General features: G+C 39.6%; 3 protein-coding genes across 3 annotated transcripts in view; 2 read left to right on the forward strand and 1 right to left on the reverse strand.

The window, feature by feature from the left end:
- Positions 1 to 921, forward strand: part of PYURF (PIGY upstream open reading frame) — a 6,727-nt gene extending 5,806 nt beyond the window's left edge. Inside the window, exon 2 of the mRNA XM_063460114.1 lies at positions 641 to 921. Coding sequence (XP_063316184.1) covers positions 641 to 785 — 145 coding nt within the window. The 3' untranslated portion in view covers positions 786 to 921. The remainder of the gene's footprint in view (positions 1 to 640) is intronic.
- Positions 786 to 1,320, forward strand: PIGY (phosphatidylinositol glycan anchor biosynthesis class Y). Its single transcript, XM_063460115.1, has one exon. The coding sequence runs from the start codon at positions 786 to 788 to the stop codon at positions 1,029 to 1,031; it is 246 nt and encodes an 81-aa protein (XP_063316185.1). The 3' UTR covers positions 1,032 to 1,320.
- A 1,226-nt stretch (positions 1,321 to 2,546) lies between these two features.
- The window catches only part of LOC134614641 (probable E3 ubiquitin-protein ligase HERC6), a 66,197-nt gene continuing 53,441 nt past the window's right edge, over positions 2,547 to 15,302 (reverse strand). The window contains exons 20-23 of the mRNA XM_063458644.1: positions 14,576 to 14,646; positions 12,659 to 12,842; positions 11,849 to 11,951; positions 2,547 to 3,763 (exon numbers count right to left, since the gene is read on the reverse strand). Of these exons, the coding sequence (XP_063314714.1) occupies positions 3,552 to 3,763; positions 11,849 to 11,951; positions 12,659 to 12,842; positions 14,576 to 14,646 (570 nt within the window). The 3' untranslated portion in view covers positions 2,547 to 3,551. The remainder of the gene's footprint in view (positions 3,764 to 11,848; positions 11,952 to 12,658; positions 12,843 to 14,575; positions 14,647 to 15,302) is intronic.

Genomic DNA, 15,302 nt, shown 5'->3' on the forward strand with positions numbered 1-15,302 from the left:
TACTTGGGTTTTATTTTACCCCTGCCCATGCGGAGTTCAGCCTCTCTCCCCATGGAAGCCTCGGGACACTGCGCCTCACCAAGGGCGACCCCCTGAAGGACTCTCCCCTTAGCGACCGTGGAGTTATGCTGCAGTGATCCTACAGGTAGCAGCTGGACATGCCAGTGACAGTAAGGTGATAATTCCCAGGTAAGTGGAGGATTTAAATAGAGTTTATCTCTAAGGGGGTATTCTGGCAATCTGCCCATGGTATTTCTCTTTTAATCTCCCTGGTCTGCCTTACTTCTTCGGGTTTTCTTAGTTGCCTTGTGGAGCCTGTGATTAGGATCCACCGGCTGCATCATGAGGCATAAGAAAGGTTCGAAAGATCCTATGTCCATTTTGTGAGTGGCTACCAACTTCTTATCCCTCCTAAAGAATAAATTCCAGGAAGAATAAAAGGAAGAAATTACTTGAGAGAGGAAAAACTGTAGTGCTACCATGGCCTATATCCGGGAAAAGAAAATATCGGTAAGTATGAATTTTCTATTTTTACATACATTTTCAGAGACTGTGAAACCAATAATATGTTGTTTGTGTTTTTTTTTTATTTGTTTTGTTTTCCCAGCATTTACTATTCATTGTTTTCCTCTTTGTTTAGGTATGAAGAATCCACTAATGAGCTAATTAATGATGAGCTGGGTATCTCCTACCCTATTGTAGATGGAATACCTAATATGACTCCTCAGGATGCAAGAATGATTCACAAAGATCAGAAGCCAAAGGCAACTGACGACACATCATAGATGCAATTGCATGAAGCTTTGTCAGACACCATGATCCTGTCCCTACCAACTCTGACTGTGCTTGTCCCTTTGCTGTCATTGGCTGGTTTATTTTACTCTGCATCTGTAGAAGAGGATTTCCCTCAAGGATGCACAAGTACAGCAAGTGTGTGTTTTTACAGCCTCTTGCTTCCAATCACTCTGCCTGTGTATGTGTTTTTTCATTTGTGGACATGGATGGGAATTAAACTTTTCAGGCACAATTAGCACATAACTCTATGGAAGGAGCTGCTTCTTTGTTATATTTAGATTTCTGCATTCACGGAGGCTAAATGTTGAGATACATACTTGCCACGGCATTACTGTAAGAGGTCAGCTAAACGTCTTCTTTTTTTGTTCAAGCTGCTTCTAGTTACTGTTTAATTTATAACCTACATTTCTATAATGCCTGGGGCTCATGACTGTTTGGGGTTTATTGAAATTATGCCAATTTACGGCAGTGTACAATCAATTTATCAGCTTTACTACTGTATAAATAAACAAACATCTTAACATATGTCTTCTGTCCAGTGAGCTTTAGGGCTTTATGAACATGTCATTTTCACTGAATTCACAGTTACTGGCTGGTAATTACTGGTTACTGGTAATCAGCAATATGTACTATAGGGTACAAAATAGTTAACATGGGAAAATAAATACAAATTCTACACTGCTGTTTTGGCCTTAAAGGATGACTATAGTGCCAGAAAAACAAACCTGTTTTCCTGGCACTATAGGGTTATTAGGTCTCCCTCGTGGCCCCCCCTCTCCCCCTTTAGCCACTTACTTTAATCCTTAAAAGGTATGAAAACAGTGATATATTTGATTAAGAACAGATTCCCTATGCTTGAGCATCACATGTAATATTCTAATTTACTGGTCCCTCAGGTTTTAACCCTTCAGATGTAAACATAGCAGTTTCAGAGAACTTTGGTGTTTCAGAGAAACTATGTTTACATTGCAGGGTTATTCCAACCTCTAGTGGCTGTATTCCTGACAGCCGCTAGAAGCGCTTCTGCGTCGCTGGATGCGAAATCCAGCGTGCAGAACGTTCATAGGAAAGCATTGAGAAATGCTTTCCTATAGATAGTTTGAATGGACGCGCGGCTCTTCCGCTCCACTCAGGTGCCCGGCGCTGCATAAAGGTAAGTAGCTAAAGGGTTTTTAACCCTACGGGTGGGGGGGTCCTAAGGATGCTATAATGTCAGGAAAACAAGTTTGTTTTCCTGACACTATAGTGATCCTTTAAAGTGTTTGGCTGCTTTCCTAAAGAGAACATTTTAGCCTTAAATGCTGCCTCCAACACCTGATCTGCACACCCACATGGCATCCTGCTTTTGAAATTGAGATTAAGGGAATGCAGAGTGCTTCTGGGCAGGGATGCTGCTGACTGGCTAGAGTGGTCAGCTGACAATTTAAGCCAATTAGTAGCTTCCCATTTTAGGAGAGGGGAAATAAAATCCTGACTGAGCTACTTCAATGCCTACATAGAGAATTGAGAAGTGAGACACTGCAGGGGCATGATGTATATAAACCAAAACTGCTTCATTAAGCCAAAGTTGTTGTGATGCTGGTTGTCCTTTTTAATGATCCACAGTAAGTGAAGTATAATATTCCTAAGGATTAATTTTGTTAAATGTTTCCCTGTGTAATAATATGAAATCCAACACTAAGTACAACCATTGGGTTCAAAATGAAATCAATTAAATGGTTTCAAAAAATTATTTATATAGTCCACTCATCCAAGATGGCGAAGAGAATGAATTTATTGATCAGGCTTTTAATGCAGACAGTGATTATATATCAATGAGCAGACAAAACAAAAACACTTTGCAATAGAATCGGGTACAATAGCTCTAAGTTAATCACTTCCGGATCAATTATGTCATGACTCTCAATTGCCAGGTATTTTTCCAGCCTTGATCTGCTTGAGAGCAATTTGGTCATTATCAGAAATGCTAGTGAAGGGGGAGAGGTTAAGGAAGTTGAAGGGGGAGCTTGGCTATGGAAGCATGTGTCATACCGATAAAATGCTTTTTTTTATTATTCATTTAGTTTTGCTGTTTAAAATGCTCTTTACTAGTGCTATAAAATACGCTGTTTAATATTTATGAATGTGTAAATGTATTCATAATATATGAATATAATGAAATCTTCGTAAATAGGTTTTGTATGCCTTGCTAATTTTGTTAACTAAGCATTCAAGGTAAAGCAACAAGCTAGCCTTCACTTACCAATTAGTGCTAAACAAAGCAATATTAATATACCTGCATATGATCTATGGTAACCTGGGGTTCTACAAATATTAGAGTAAGAATTCACTGAGCTTAGCCAATCAAACAGCTGAATTAGAATCAGAAGTTATTATGCTCTGTTTTATTGTAATACCTTTTTTACAAAGCATTTCTGAGCAAGATGACACATAGAATTCGAAGTTGAAATGCTTTAGACTTGAGAAGGGAGGTACTCCCGATAGCTTGTCATTAAAAAAATTCTGTTAGTCCAATTAAAAAGGTATTACAAGATACAAATGTTATCATTTTTTATTTTTTTATCTGTATCCCTGGACTAATACGGCTACAATCTCTACTTGAACAATATCCGTATGTTTATATTGGTTTTATTTTGTCAGAAGAACAAATTCTATTGTAAGAAATGGAAAGGCTGAATTTGAAATTACCAAAAGGATAAAAAAAAGTTAGTCTGGTGATTATAAATATTTTTCCTTCCCTAAAAACTGTGCATGTTCTACATTTTCCAAAATCCTTTATTGTGCTGTATAGCAAGGAGCAATTTTTTCCGTAGAGTTCCTAAGTCTGAATACTCAGGAAGAATCAGCATTTGAAGGCATGGTCGTGCTGCTGGAAGGAAGGTTTTATTTGGAACCCCAAAGTTTGAGATCTGTATTTTCAGACAGTCTGGGTGAAACACGGGACCTCTGTCATTTCCTGTGACAAACACTGCAAATAAGCATTACATGGGTTAGTACAATGCGGAATATCTTTTCTTTTTGTGCAAATTAAACGAATACCAAAGAAATGCTGAGGGTAGGGGAAAAATCTTCCATGCAAGATAAACCTCTTTTCCTCTTGGCAACTTAGAAGAACCCATTTGACACTGTAGCTGCTTCATCTCATTAAAGTGGTTATAGAGTGTTTAGAGTACCCTGGCCTTATCGTTCCATTCAGCATTAAGCTGTGTTTAAAGTTTTAATGCTAATGGTGTCCCCAGCCGTTTACCACTGCTGTGCTGCTTGGGTTAATGAGGAAGAATAAGCCTGAGCAGCAATGAGTAGCTGTAATAGGCTGAAAGCAGTCAGCTGACACTCAGCCAATCATACCCAATGCTAGTATGTATTGGTACCGCCAGTAATGGCTAGGATGTGGGTTCCCATGAAACATTATTTAGTGGTAAACTTCTTGAAAATGGTTAGGTGCTTAAAGGGAATAGTGCTAGGCAGAGCCGTCCATACGACAGTGTGGGGGGCAATGGCTCCAGGTGGCATTTTGCCGCCCTTGTATGCCACTTATGGGCGCCACTAAAATGGCACAAGTGCACAGGCCCGGGCGCAATGAGGTGGGGACACCGTGCGGGCCAATCTTTGTGATGGGGATCCAGAGCAGTGCCTATTGAGAGGAAGGTGGCGAGGGAGCTCTCTCAGCGGTGACGTTTTTCCTGCTCCTCTCAGCTCCCTCGCACGCCCTCTGTGGTGATGCCGGTCGCCAGAATGTGAAGCCATTCTGGCCTCGCATCACTAAACAGCGGGAGGGAGGGGAGAAGAGCAAAGAATATCGAAGCAACTGGACCCCAGGGAGAAGACTCCTAAAGGTAGGGAGGCCTTATGGCCTAAAAAATAAATACATCAACAAAATATAATTGATTTGTGATTGATTGTCTCTGTAAGAATGAGTAAATGTGTGAGTGTCTGTGTCTGTCAGTAAGAGTGTGTCTGCCAGTGCGTATGTGTGTCTGCATGACTGTCAGTGTGTCAAACCAATGAGTGTGTCTCTTTCAGTCAGTGAGTTTGTGTCAAGTCAGTAAGTGTGCGTCTGCCTGTGAGTGTGTGTGTTTAGGTACTGGTTACCCCCGATCGCATGAGAAACCTTTTTACCCAGGCCGTGCCAGTCTTGTCGTGGCTGGCCCCACCTCCAAAGCTGAGCTCATCAATCTTGATGAACTTAGCCAAGCCAATGCTTTCCCAAAGCAAGCATTGGGAGTCTATTGCGCATACGTGGAAATAAATGAATCACTATGAATGTTCAGAGTCTCCATACAGAGCGTGGAGACACTGAATATAGGTGATGCACACTTTAGCACTGGGCTAGGAAGCATCTCTAATGGCCGTCAGAGTGAATGCCACTAGAGATGTTACTAGGCAGTAATGTAAACACTGCCTTTTCACTATAACTACTTTAAAGGGAAACTCCAGTGCCAGGAAAACCCCTTCAGTCACTTACCTGAGGCAGCGACGATGTCCCTCGTCACTGTCTCCTCCTCCGTGCCGCTCCTCGTTCTGATTCCGTCAGCCGGTGGGTGAGACTGGTCCCACCCTCTGGCCGAGGAGACCTAATGCGCATGCGCGGCAATGCCGCGCATGCGCATTAGGTCTCCCCATAGGAAAGCATTGAAAACTAATTTCAATGCTTTCCTATGGAGAAATGAGCAACGCTGGAGGTCCTCACACAGCGTGAGGACATCCAGCGACGCTCTAGCAAGGAAAATCCTTGCTAGAAATCAGGAAGTAACCTCTAGTGGCTGTCTAGTAGACAGCCACTAGTAGTGGTGTTAACCCTGCAATGTAATTATTGCAGTTTATAAAAAAACTGCAATAATTACAGTTGCAGGGTTAGGAGTAGTGGGAGTTGGCACCCAGACCACTCCAATGGGCAGAAGTGGTCTGGGTGCCTGGAGTGTCCCTTTAAGCTATAATGGTTCCAGTGACTAGAGTGTCCCTTTAAACCAGGGAAGCCAACCGAAGCCAACCAAAAGTCGCCTAGCGAGCAGGAAGTGCCTCTGGTTTCTTAAAAACTGCAGTGATTTAAATTGCAGGACTAAGTTGGTCAGGGACACTGCACCCAGACCACTTCAATGAGCTGAAGTGGTCTGTCTGGGTGCATATTGTGTCCCTTTAATGGAGGGAAAGAGCCATGTTACTATAACCAATTTCATGTCTATAAATACCTTCCAGAACCTAAAGGTATTTACGTGTAACAACTTTTAACATTGTCATATACTACAAAAGGCAGTACTTTATTTCTATTAAATGGATCTGCATATAAATATTTGAAAGATATTGTTAAACACGGATATGCCTTTGTTGCAGTAATTACAGTCCTTGATAGCAGATGTTCAATTATTCTGGACAGTTTATTTGCTAGAACACATCTGGAATGAATCTTAGACTAATGTGGACTACAGCATTTGAAGTGATTTAATTAGTATCTTTATGTATAAATGCCCATTAAATAATCTAAGCATAGATTGTTTCCAACCATATAACACTGTGGAAGCCACTGGCCCTTGATCAGTTAAAGCCCTGCCTATCATTCTGTGTCCATTGAGAGAAATAGTAACAGTAAATGAGATTAACTTTTTAGGCGGGTGGGAGTGATCTTTTAATAGAACATTTCACTGCCCCCCCAAAAGCTATATTTAGTAGCAATACCACCAATTATAGAATGCATGCATTTTAATCATTAAGGGTATATCGAAAAATAGATTACAATAGCTGCAGATCTGTTGTCCTCTGCCTTTTCACACCTTCCTTTAATAACCACGCCCAGGCTTTCTGTTGCTGTCCAATCACAGACTTCCCAATGCAGCTCAAATCAATGAGAAGTCTTTGCAAGGCAGGTGTTCTGGGCAATTGCTGACTGTTGAGTTTAGCTAAGATAAACAACAAGGAAGTAACAGGACCTGTTGTCTGATTGACAACCGGGGATGTGTAACAACATTTATTTATTTATTTATAAAAGTGACGATATCTATTGAAATCTGCACTTTTTTGTAAAATGAATATGAGGTCAGACAGAGAGCACTACAGCAAGCTAAAATTATTTAGGGATCTGAAAAATCCCTTTAAATCATACTATTTGTATTAGAAAATCTTTAACCCCTTAAGGACGGAGGACGGTTCAGGACCGTCATCGGCATTTTTCCATTGCCGACCGGTGACGGTCCTGAACCGTCCTAACCGTCCAATGTACTTACCCGATCGCCGTCGTTCCCCCGGCGGCGATCGGCGGTGCTCCCGGTGTGGGGAGACTGTCTGCAGCCCAGACAGTCTCCCCATGGCGGTTTAGGACCCCTGGGGCCATGTGATCGCCCAATAGGTGTCCAAGTATCTGCCTGCAGGGGGACTGTCTGTGCTGACAGGCAGTCTCCCTGCCAGTGTAAAATAAAAAAAAAATTAAAGTGAAAGTTAATAATAAAAAAAAATTATTATTATATATGTGTATATATATGATATATAGACATATATTATACCTATATAATATATGTCTATATAATGTCATGTACATATATTAATATAAAAATACACTTATAATTAAATTACACATGTATATATAATATATATAATAACTATATATATTGTATATATATATTATTATAAAATACGAATAATAAGTAATTTAAATTAAATTAAAAAAATTTAAGGGGGGCGGAGCCAACGGCGCACCGAGGCAGTCGCCATTTCTGAGCGCTCCGCACAACGGGCACTAAAGACCCCAAAAACAAGCATACCCGACACCCATCGACCCAAACCACCGACGGGCACAGCGTCTGGGCACCCTGCTGAACACGCAGATGCCTTTTTTTTCAGCCGTCGGGCACGAAACGCCGGAGCAAGGGGCAAGGGGCCTATCGCACACGCGACCAGTACCTCACCAGGGAGCTGACAACGTGGCTTGAACAAAGCCCGCAACCCACAGAGGTAAACTCCCCGACAGCTGCAGATATGGGACGGAGGTCCAACAAACTGACAGCAAGCACCCCCACACTTAACAGGGACAGCAGCAGCATACTGCAGCATCATCCACCCGCACAGGCCCAGGCTCCCAAGGCAACCTCACCTAAAAGGTCTGACGATGAGGACTCCATACACAGCACAACTGAGACCACTGCAGGCACCTCGAATGCACAAGCCCATAGTGCAATAACCCCAGCGACGAAAATGGACATCCAGGCCATGTTACTGGGACTCCAAAGTAACCTGCAAATCATGTGGCAAGCAGACCTGAAGGGGCTGGCAGCAGAGGTACAGACACTGTCGAACACAGACCACGGAAAAAGAAGTAAAAGACCTGAGCCAAGCCCTGAACTCACTGACAGACAAAGTGGCCCAGTTACAAACATCACAAGCCTCTGTCGTCAGACAGGTAAACATCCTTGATGATAGGGGTAGGAGGAAAAATATTAAGATCAGGGGGGTCCCAGAGTCCATACCTTTGGACGAACTGCCCCACTTTGTAAGACGCTTGGTGACCTCGCTCATTCCTAACAAGCAGGCGAAGCATTTTACGTTTGACGGGGTGTACCGCATTGCTAAACCCCAAAAGGCACCCAAGTCGGCCTCTCGGGACATAATCCTCCGCTGCCAAACCGTCACAGATAAAATAGCCCTAATAACGGCCATAAAAGGGAAAACGCCATATGACTTTGAGACTCACCAAATCACGTTTTTTCAGGACTTATGCAGAGATACACTAGCATGGCGTAAGAGTTTGCAGACCATAACCACCACCCTGCGCACAGCGGGCTTGACTTACAGATGGGCAAACCCCAAAACGCTTTGGGTGACCAAAGGAGAGCAACACTACAGAATCACTAACGGGGAAGAAGGGCAGGCCTTGCTGCACACACTGGGACTCTACAACAACACTACCGGTGAAGACGACTCGCACCCAGAACCAATTCCCTGAAACATGAACTGTTCAAAGACCACACCTTCAGTTCCTGTTATTGTTCAAGTTTTTCTATGCTCTACTCTCCTGTTTAATGCACCACACTGAGTTATGTTTAACCTGTATACAGTCAGCTCCCTTTCTCTAACGACGTTAGGTTGTAACTGACCGGGGGTCCGTAAGGCAACGCGGCAGCGGATTGCCGTCGACCCCCCCCCCTAATGTCTCAGGGTTAAGAGGCGTAGCAACCGTTGGAACACATTACGCCTGAATGGTACAAGCTTTCACTCACACAGACCTCCATTGCCATCTTCGAGAACCCCTCCTCAACACGGCTCAGACACAAATATCTTGGGTTATAGACAACCCACACATAGACGATACTCAAACTCCTAGTTCCTACACTAGTACATTCACCTATGCCTCTCCACGACTAAAGGGGACAGGTGTCTTCATAGCGCAACCCCCGTACCAGTACCATCTCGTTATAGGTGCAACACCCTAATTTCACATTAGACATGATACGCATAGTTTACACTGGTATTGAGACCATGTCGTTATAACTATTTAGCCTTGTATGAAAAACTGTGTACGATCACTCTAGCCCCAATGGCAATATATATTGATTGTTGAAACTTTTGTAAGACTGTTGTTGTGGCATATTTCAAACTTGTAATATTGAACCGGCACTGAAAAATAAAGATTTACAAAAAAAAATAAAAAAAAAAAATTAAAATAATAAGAAAAAATTTAAAAAAATTATATATCTATAGGAAATTTTATTCTAACTGTATTTTGATATTAATATATATATATTTATATCAAAATACACTTAGAATGAAATTGTATATATATCTATGTATATATAAATAAAAAGAATGCGAACTATTCATATGTCCATATACAAAATTACATAAATAATTATATAAATATACACGTAGACTTCAAATATATAAATATGCATATATATTTAAATTCTACGTGCGTATTTATGTAATATTTTTACATAATTAAGTTATTTTATTGATTGCAATTTAAGGGACCTGCCTGCCAACCCAGGCCGAAAGTCCAGAGAATTTAATTTGCTATCACTGTATTTTACCCTGTAACGTTCTATGACACCCTAAAACCTGTACATGGGGGGTACTGTTTTACTCGGGAGACTTCGCTGAACACAAATATTAGTGATTCAATACAGTAAAACATATCACAGCGATGATATTGTCAGTGAAAGTGACTTGTTTTGCATTTTTCACACACAAACAGCACTTTTACTGATGATATAATTGTTGTGATACATTTTCCAATTTTGAAACACTAATATTTGTGTTCAGCAAAGTCTCCTGAGTAGAACAGGACCCCCCATGTACAGGTTTTATAGCGTTTTTGAAAGTTACAGGGTCAAATATATGGGTCAACTATTTTTACATTGAAAACGGCCAGGTTGGTTACGATGCCTTTGAGAGCGTATGGTAGCCCAGGAATGAGAATTACCCCCATGATGGCATACCATTTGCAAAAGAAGACAACCCAAGGTATTGCAAATGGGGTATGTCCAGTCTTTTTTAGTAACCACTTAGTCACAAACACTGGCCAAAATTAGCGTTCAATTTAGTTTTTTACTTTTTTCACACACAAACAAATATGAACGCTAACTTTGGCCAGTGTTTGCGACTAAGTGGCTACTAAAAAAGTCTGGACATACCCCATATTGAATACCCTGGGTTGTCTACTTTTAAAAAAATATGTACATGTGGGGTGTTATTTAGCGATTTATGACAGATAATAGTGTTACAATGTCACTATTGATACATTTTAAAAATGTATGTTTTGAAACCGCAATATCCTACTTGTACTTATAGCCCTATAACATGCAAAAAAATAGCAAAAAGCATGTAAACAGTGGGTATTTTTAAACTCAGGACAACATTTTGAATCTATTTAGCAGTTTTTTTTTATTCGCTTTTGTAGATGAGTAAAAGATTTTTCACATAAAAGTCAAAAAACGTGTATTTTTTTTCAATTTTTCATCATATTTTTTCATTTTTTTAAAAATTAAATTTCATGAGATTATATAAATAATGGGATGTAAAGAAAGCCCCTTTTGTCCTGAAAAAAACAATATATAATTTGTATGGGAACAGTAAATGAGAGAGCGGAAAATTACAGCTAAACACAAACACCACAAAAGTGTAAAAAGATGCCTGGTCGCAAATGTACAACATCGCAAAAACAGTCCGGTCCTTAAGGGGTTAAATACAGAATCTGTTGTTTTTTTCCCCCCCAAGTGTAAGCTGTTGAATAAAATAGGACAGAAATATTACTGGCAAGACCTTCCTCTGACCTCAGCTGTCAAGAATTGATGACTGATATATTGATTGATACAGTAAATGAATATGCCATCTCTATCAACAATCACACACATCTTAGTAAAAAATAGTGCAGACATAACTCTCAAAAGATCTAAGTACCCATTGTTGTTGCTAGTGCATGCATGCAGCTACTGAAGTAATGTTAGCAATGATGCTTTTCCTAGAGAGATGGCAGTACGGAAAAGTGTAGTTCTGTTTTCGTCAGTTTCAGGAAGACATTAGAACATATAAAAACATACAATGGTGAGTGGCCTATCTAAATGGACAAGGTCCAAAACCTACAATCTCACATTCAAAACCAATAATATTTGGGACCTATGACCTTCACTAGATGTCCTGGACAAAATAGACCTGGGAATATAAAGTTTGCTGGGGGCCGAATGATGCGCTAATAACCAAAAAAATCCTTTTATGCATTCTTCCCTCTTCATTCCTTCTATATGTGGTAGAGAATGGCAAAACGTTAAGGGTAAGTGGACTGGGCATCTCATTATGAAAGAAAAAAAAAAGTTTAGTCCTGTGGTTTTCAAGGCAAACCAACCATCCATAAATCCATAATTTAGGTGTTTCCCAATTTTGTTACAAAGGATACTGACATAATTTGGACCATTTGTGTGCCTTGAGGACTCGGATAGAAACCAGTGGTTTAGTTAGTGATAGGAGGTCTGCATGTGCTTAAGCACAGTAAATATCTATGACTACATTAATGCATAAGTAGTCATTGGATAAGAGTACGTAATTGGGGAAAAAATAATAATTATGTACATACACAAAAAGGCTCTCTTGTCTTTCTCAGATAGTGCATGGAAAACCTTCCAAAACATTTTGATAGTTGGATGCTCCCGAGAATACTTCCCCAAGTAAACTGTAACCTATGGAAATACAAATATTTTAGTTGTTAGCACATATATAACCCCTTCCTGCTGGGACTTGAATCCCAGTGAATTTGCGCATACCCTGGAATTGTGTGCGCACGATATTTTAACAATTACAAAGTAAATGCGTTTATTGCAGACAAATTTCTGCCCATACATCAGAGCTGGTGCTGACATTATAGACCCATAGACATGACTAACAGTGTGCCTTTTGGATTTGTTTTAAAGGGACACTATAGTCACCAGAACAACTACAGCTTAATGTAGTTGTTCTGGTGAGTATAGTCTGTCCATGCAGGCATTTTAACCCCTTAAGGACACATGACGTGTGTGACACATCATGATTCCCTTTTATTCCAGAAGTTTGGTCCTTAAGGGGTTAATGTAAAAACTGCCTTTTCAGAGAAAAGACAGTGTTTACATTAAAGCCTAGTGACCACTCCTCAGACGGAGAAGTTGAAAATTCCTCATAGAAAGGCATTAATTCAATGCCTCTCTATGAGGAGATGCTGATTTGTCCAGGGTGGCATTTGGCTCCTTCACTGACCTGCCTCCTTGACTGAGATCATCATATGACATTGAGATCATCAACCCAGAATTGATGATCTCAGACAATCACATAGCTATCCCATATCATACTTATCATAAATGGACCTTTTCTTCCAGGTCGACATGGACAATAATAAAACAGACACATAACACACCGTTTCAAAAGCTTTCCAGTCGCAATTTTCACTTCCAATCGTCACAATCATTAGCTCCTCAGGTTGGAAAAATGAAAGAATATCTTTGTCACAGACTTTGTATAATCCTCTTTTGAACTCTTCAAATATCTCAGCGACAGATGAGTTGAATATGTAGTCAATGCATTTATCTACATATTCATTCCTTTAAAAAAAGGCAAAACATAAATAGTACATTAAATTTCATCAAATCCAGCCTTCCATTCATCCCATAAACCAACAAAAAAAGAAAAATCCATGAATATCATTTTTACATTTCTGCTACGTGTTCCCTTTGAAGTGAAAGGGCTTGTACTTCACTTAATGGGTTTTTAATTGGAATGTTTTTTTAATTAGTATTGTCTGTAGTCTCTTTTAGTGCTCTTCTATGAGAAAGCAGCTTGTAACTTGAAACCCTGATTTCCCAGATAAATGTAGGAGACTTGTAGGCAGGGCCAGATTAAAATAGAAAAAAACACAACAGGTGTGGAAAAGATGGCGCTTTGTGATGGATAAATAAATTATTTGATAACACTGCAAATTACACTCTGTGTGTACTCCAAAATACCACTACAATATATAAACACTGAAAACAAACAACTAAGGGTCTGGTTGGTGTTTCCACCTTCCCAACACTTGGTATGAGTACAGCACTGTGTACGTGTTCACAGAAAAAAAATGGCATACAAAACATACACTTACCCCTCAGAATATACGGGGGTTATATATGAAAGAAAAAACAAGAGACAAAAATAGTATATTACTGTATGGCAAAAAGTAAAGTAATTGTTAAGTTCAGTGAGTGAAAAAATAAACTCACATTTTATTGAGCCTTTTATATGGGTATAGGCTCTAAACACTTCAACTTCTGTGCCTTTAAGGTAGGTAGCTGTACCCCTTTCGTGTAATTTGCTTCCCTTTATTCCTCACAGCAATGCATATAAGAGGGAAAGACAAAACACCTTTGGGTGCAGTATTATAGATGTTGGTAATTATAAATATTAAAAAGATGGGTGCTCACCTTTTCTAGAACAATTTTGTAACTGGCTCTAAGTATTTGAGTTTTGTGTCAAATTGTAGGGTGACACTACCCTTACCGGATCCAAGGTGCAAGATGGAGATGGAGATAAGTAGGTATATATAATTTATTAAAATTATCAACACAAAAATATAAAATAAAAAATGTATATCATAAAATAAATAAAATATATAGTGGTTCTCTTCCTCTCCTCCTTTACCAAAGTAGGAGAGGAAGAGGACCGCTATATGTTGTATTTATTTTATGAGTAGAGAGATGCTGTAACTTCCTATCCCGGTGCTGGTATTGCAGAGTAATCTCTGTTTATACGGAGAAAAATACCGGCATTTGTATTGCTGGTATTACTGCAATATCGGCACCGGCCAGGCAGCCTCAAATAAATACCGGCCAGGTGGCAATCCTAAGAGTAGTGTGTTTAAAAAAAAAAATATGGATATATATATATATATATATATACATTTATTTATTTTTAAATCAATTTCCATGGGCATGAGCCTGGAGCAGCAGCTCCATCAGCCCCTGTGTTAATCTGGACCTGCTTGTAGGTGATGATACAAAGTCTCATGTTTGTTTTTTTGTCAATATGTTGAAAGAAGCTTTTTGGGAGAATACATTTGTCAACATTCTAAGGGTCTTTTTTTAACACGCAATCAATTATCACTATTGCACTTACAAATATATGGTGTACATCGGTAAAAGAGGGCAGCACGTTTGTCACCTGTTTTAGTAGCCTGATGGCATTCTTGGTAAGTAATCAATTTATCAGTACTGGGAAACCGCTAGTCACTATCTGGGAAAGATTCTGGGAGTTTCAATTCAATTAAACCCTGATACATACAATTCAAAGTCTATACACATACTTGTTTGAATTGGTCACCGGAAATGTTGCTCCATTTGGGATCAATTCTACAGTTTTATTTTCCCAGGAAAACTGAAAATAAATTAAATTTATATTAAACAGGTAAATAAGGAGAGATAATTTGCAGAGGACTTGTGATTACTCTGGAATCAAAAACTGAAAATCATCTATAACGTGTGTTAAACTTTTTAATTATATAATGCTTCGTTTTCTTTTAAATGTAATTGTAAAATGTTTTAGTAATTGTTATCGCTAACCAGTCTAGTCATGGCACAGCCAGGGCACACAGTACATTAACCCCTTAAGGACCAAACTTCTGAAATAAAAGGGAATCATGACATGTCACAGATGTCATGTGTCCTTAAGGGGTTAAAGGAGGTTGGTTTATTCTCTCTATTCTGACTGACTCACTGACAGGGAGCTAAGATGGATGCCCTTAGTTTCCTCATAGAGCTAAATACAGCAGTGTGGATTTCCACATTTCATTGAAAAAGATGTAAAACTTGACTATCTCAAGGAAGTAAAAGTATGGTAAGTGTATTTTTGAGGAGCGTGTTTGTCAAATAAAACATTCATGTCTTTTGTTCATACTGTACAAGTAGCGCATCTCCATGTTATTCTGTTGTTCTGCTCTACAAAATATTCTGTGCGCGGTCACTAAACCAATACCACACAACTGAGACACAATCTATCCATGCTACCTCGGCAACCTTCTTGTATCTAAGTTG

Source organism: Pelobates fuscus, chromosome 6 (assembly GCF_036172605.1).
Source record: "Pelobates fuscus isolate aPelFus1 chromosome 6, aPelFus1.pri, whole genome shotgun sequence".
NCBI classification, from domain to species: Eukaryota; Metazoa; Chordata; class Amphibia; order Anura; family Pelobatidae; genus Pelobates; species Pelobates fuscus.

Coding starts and splice junctions, on each gene's coding strand:
- PIGY (XM_063460115.1), top strand. CDS start 786: ATGCAATTGCATGAAGCTTTGTCAGACACCATGATCCTGTCCCTACCA.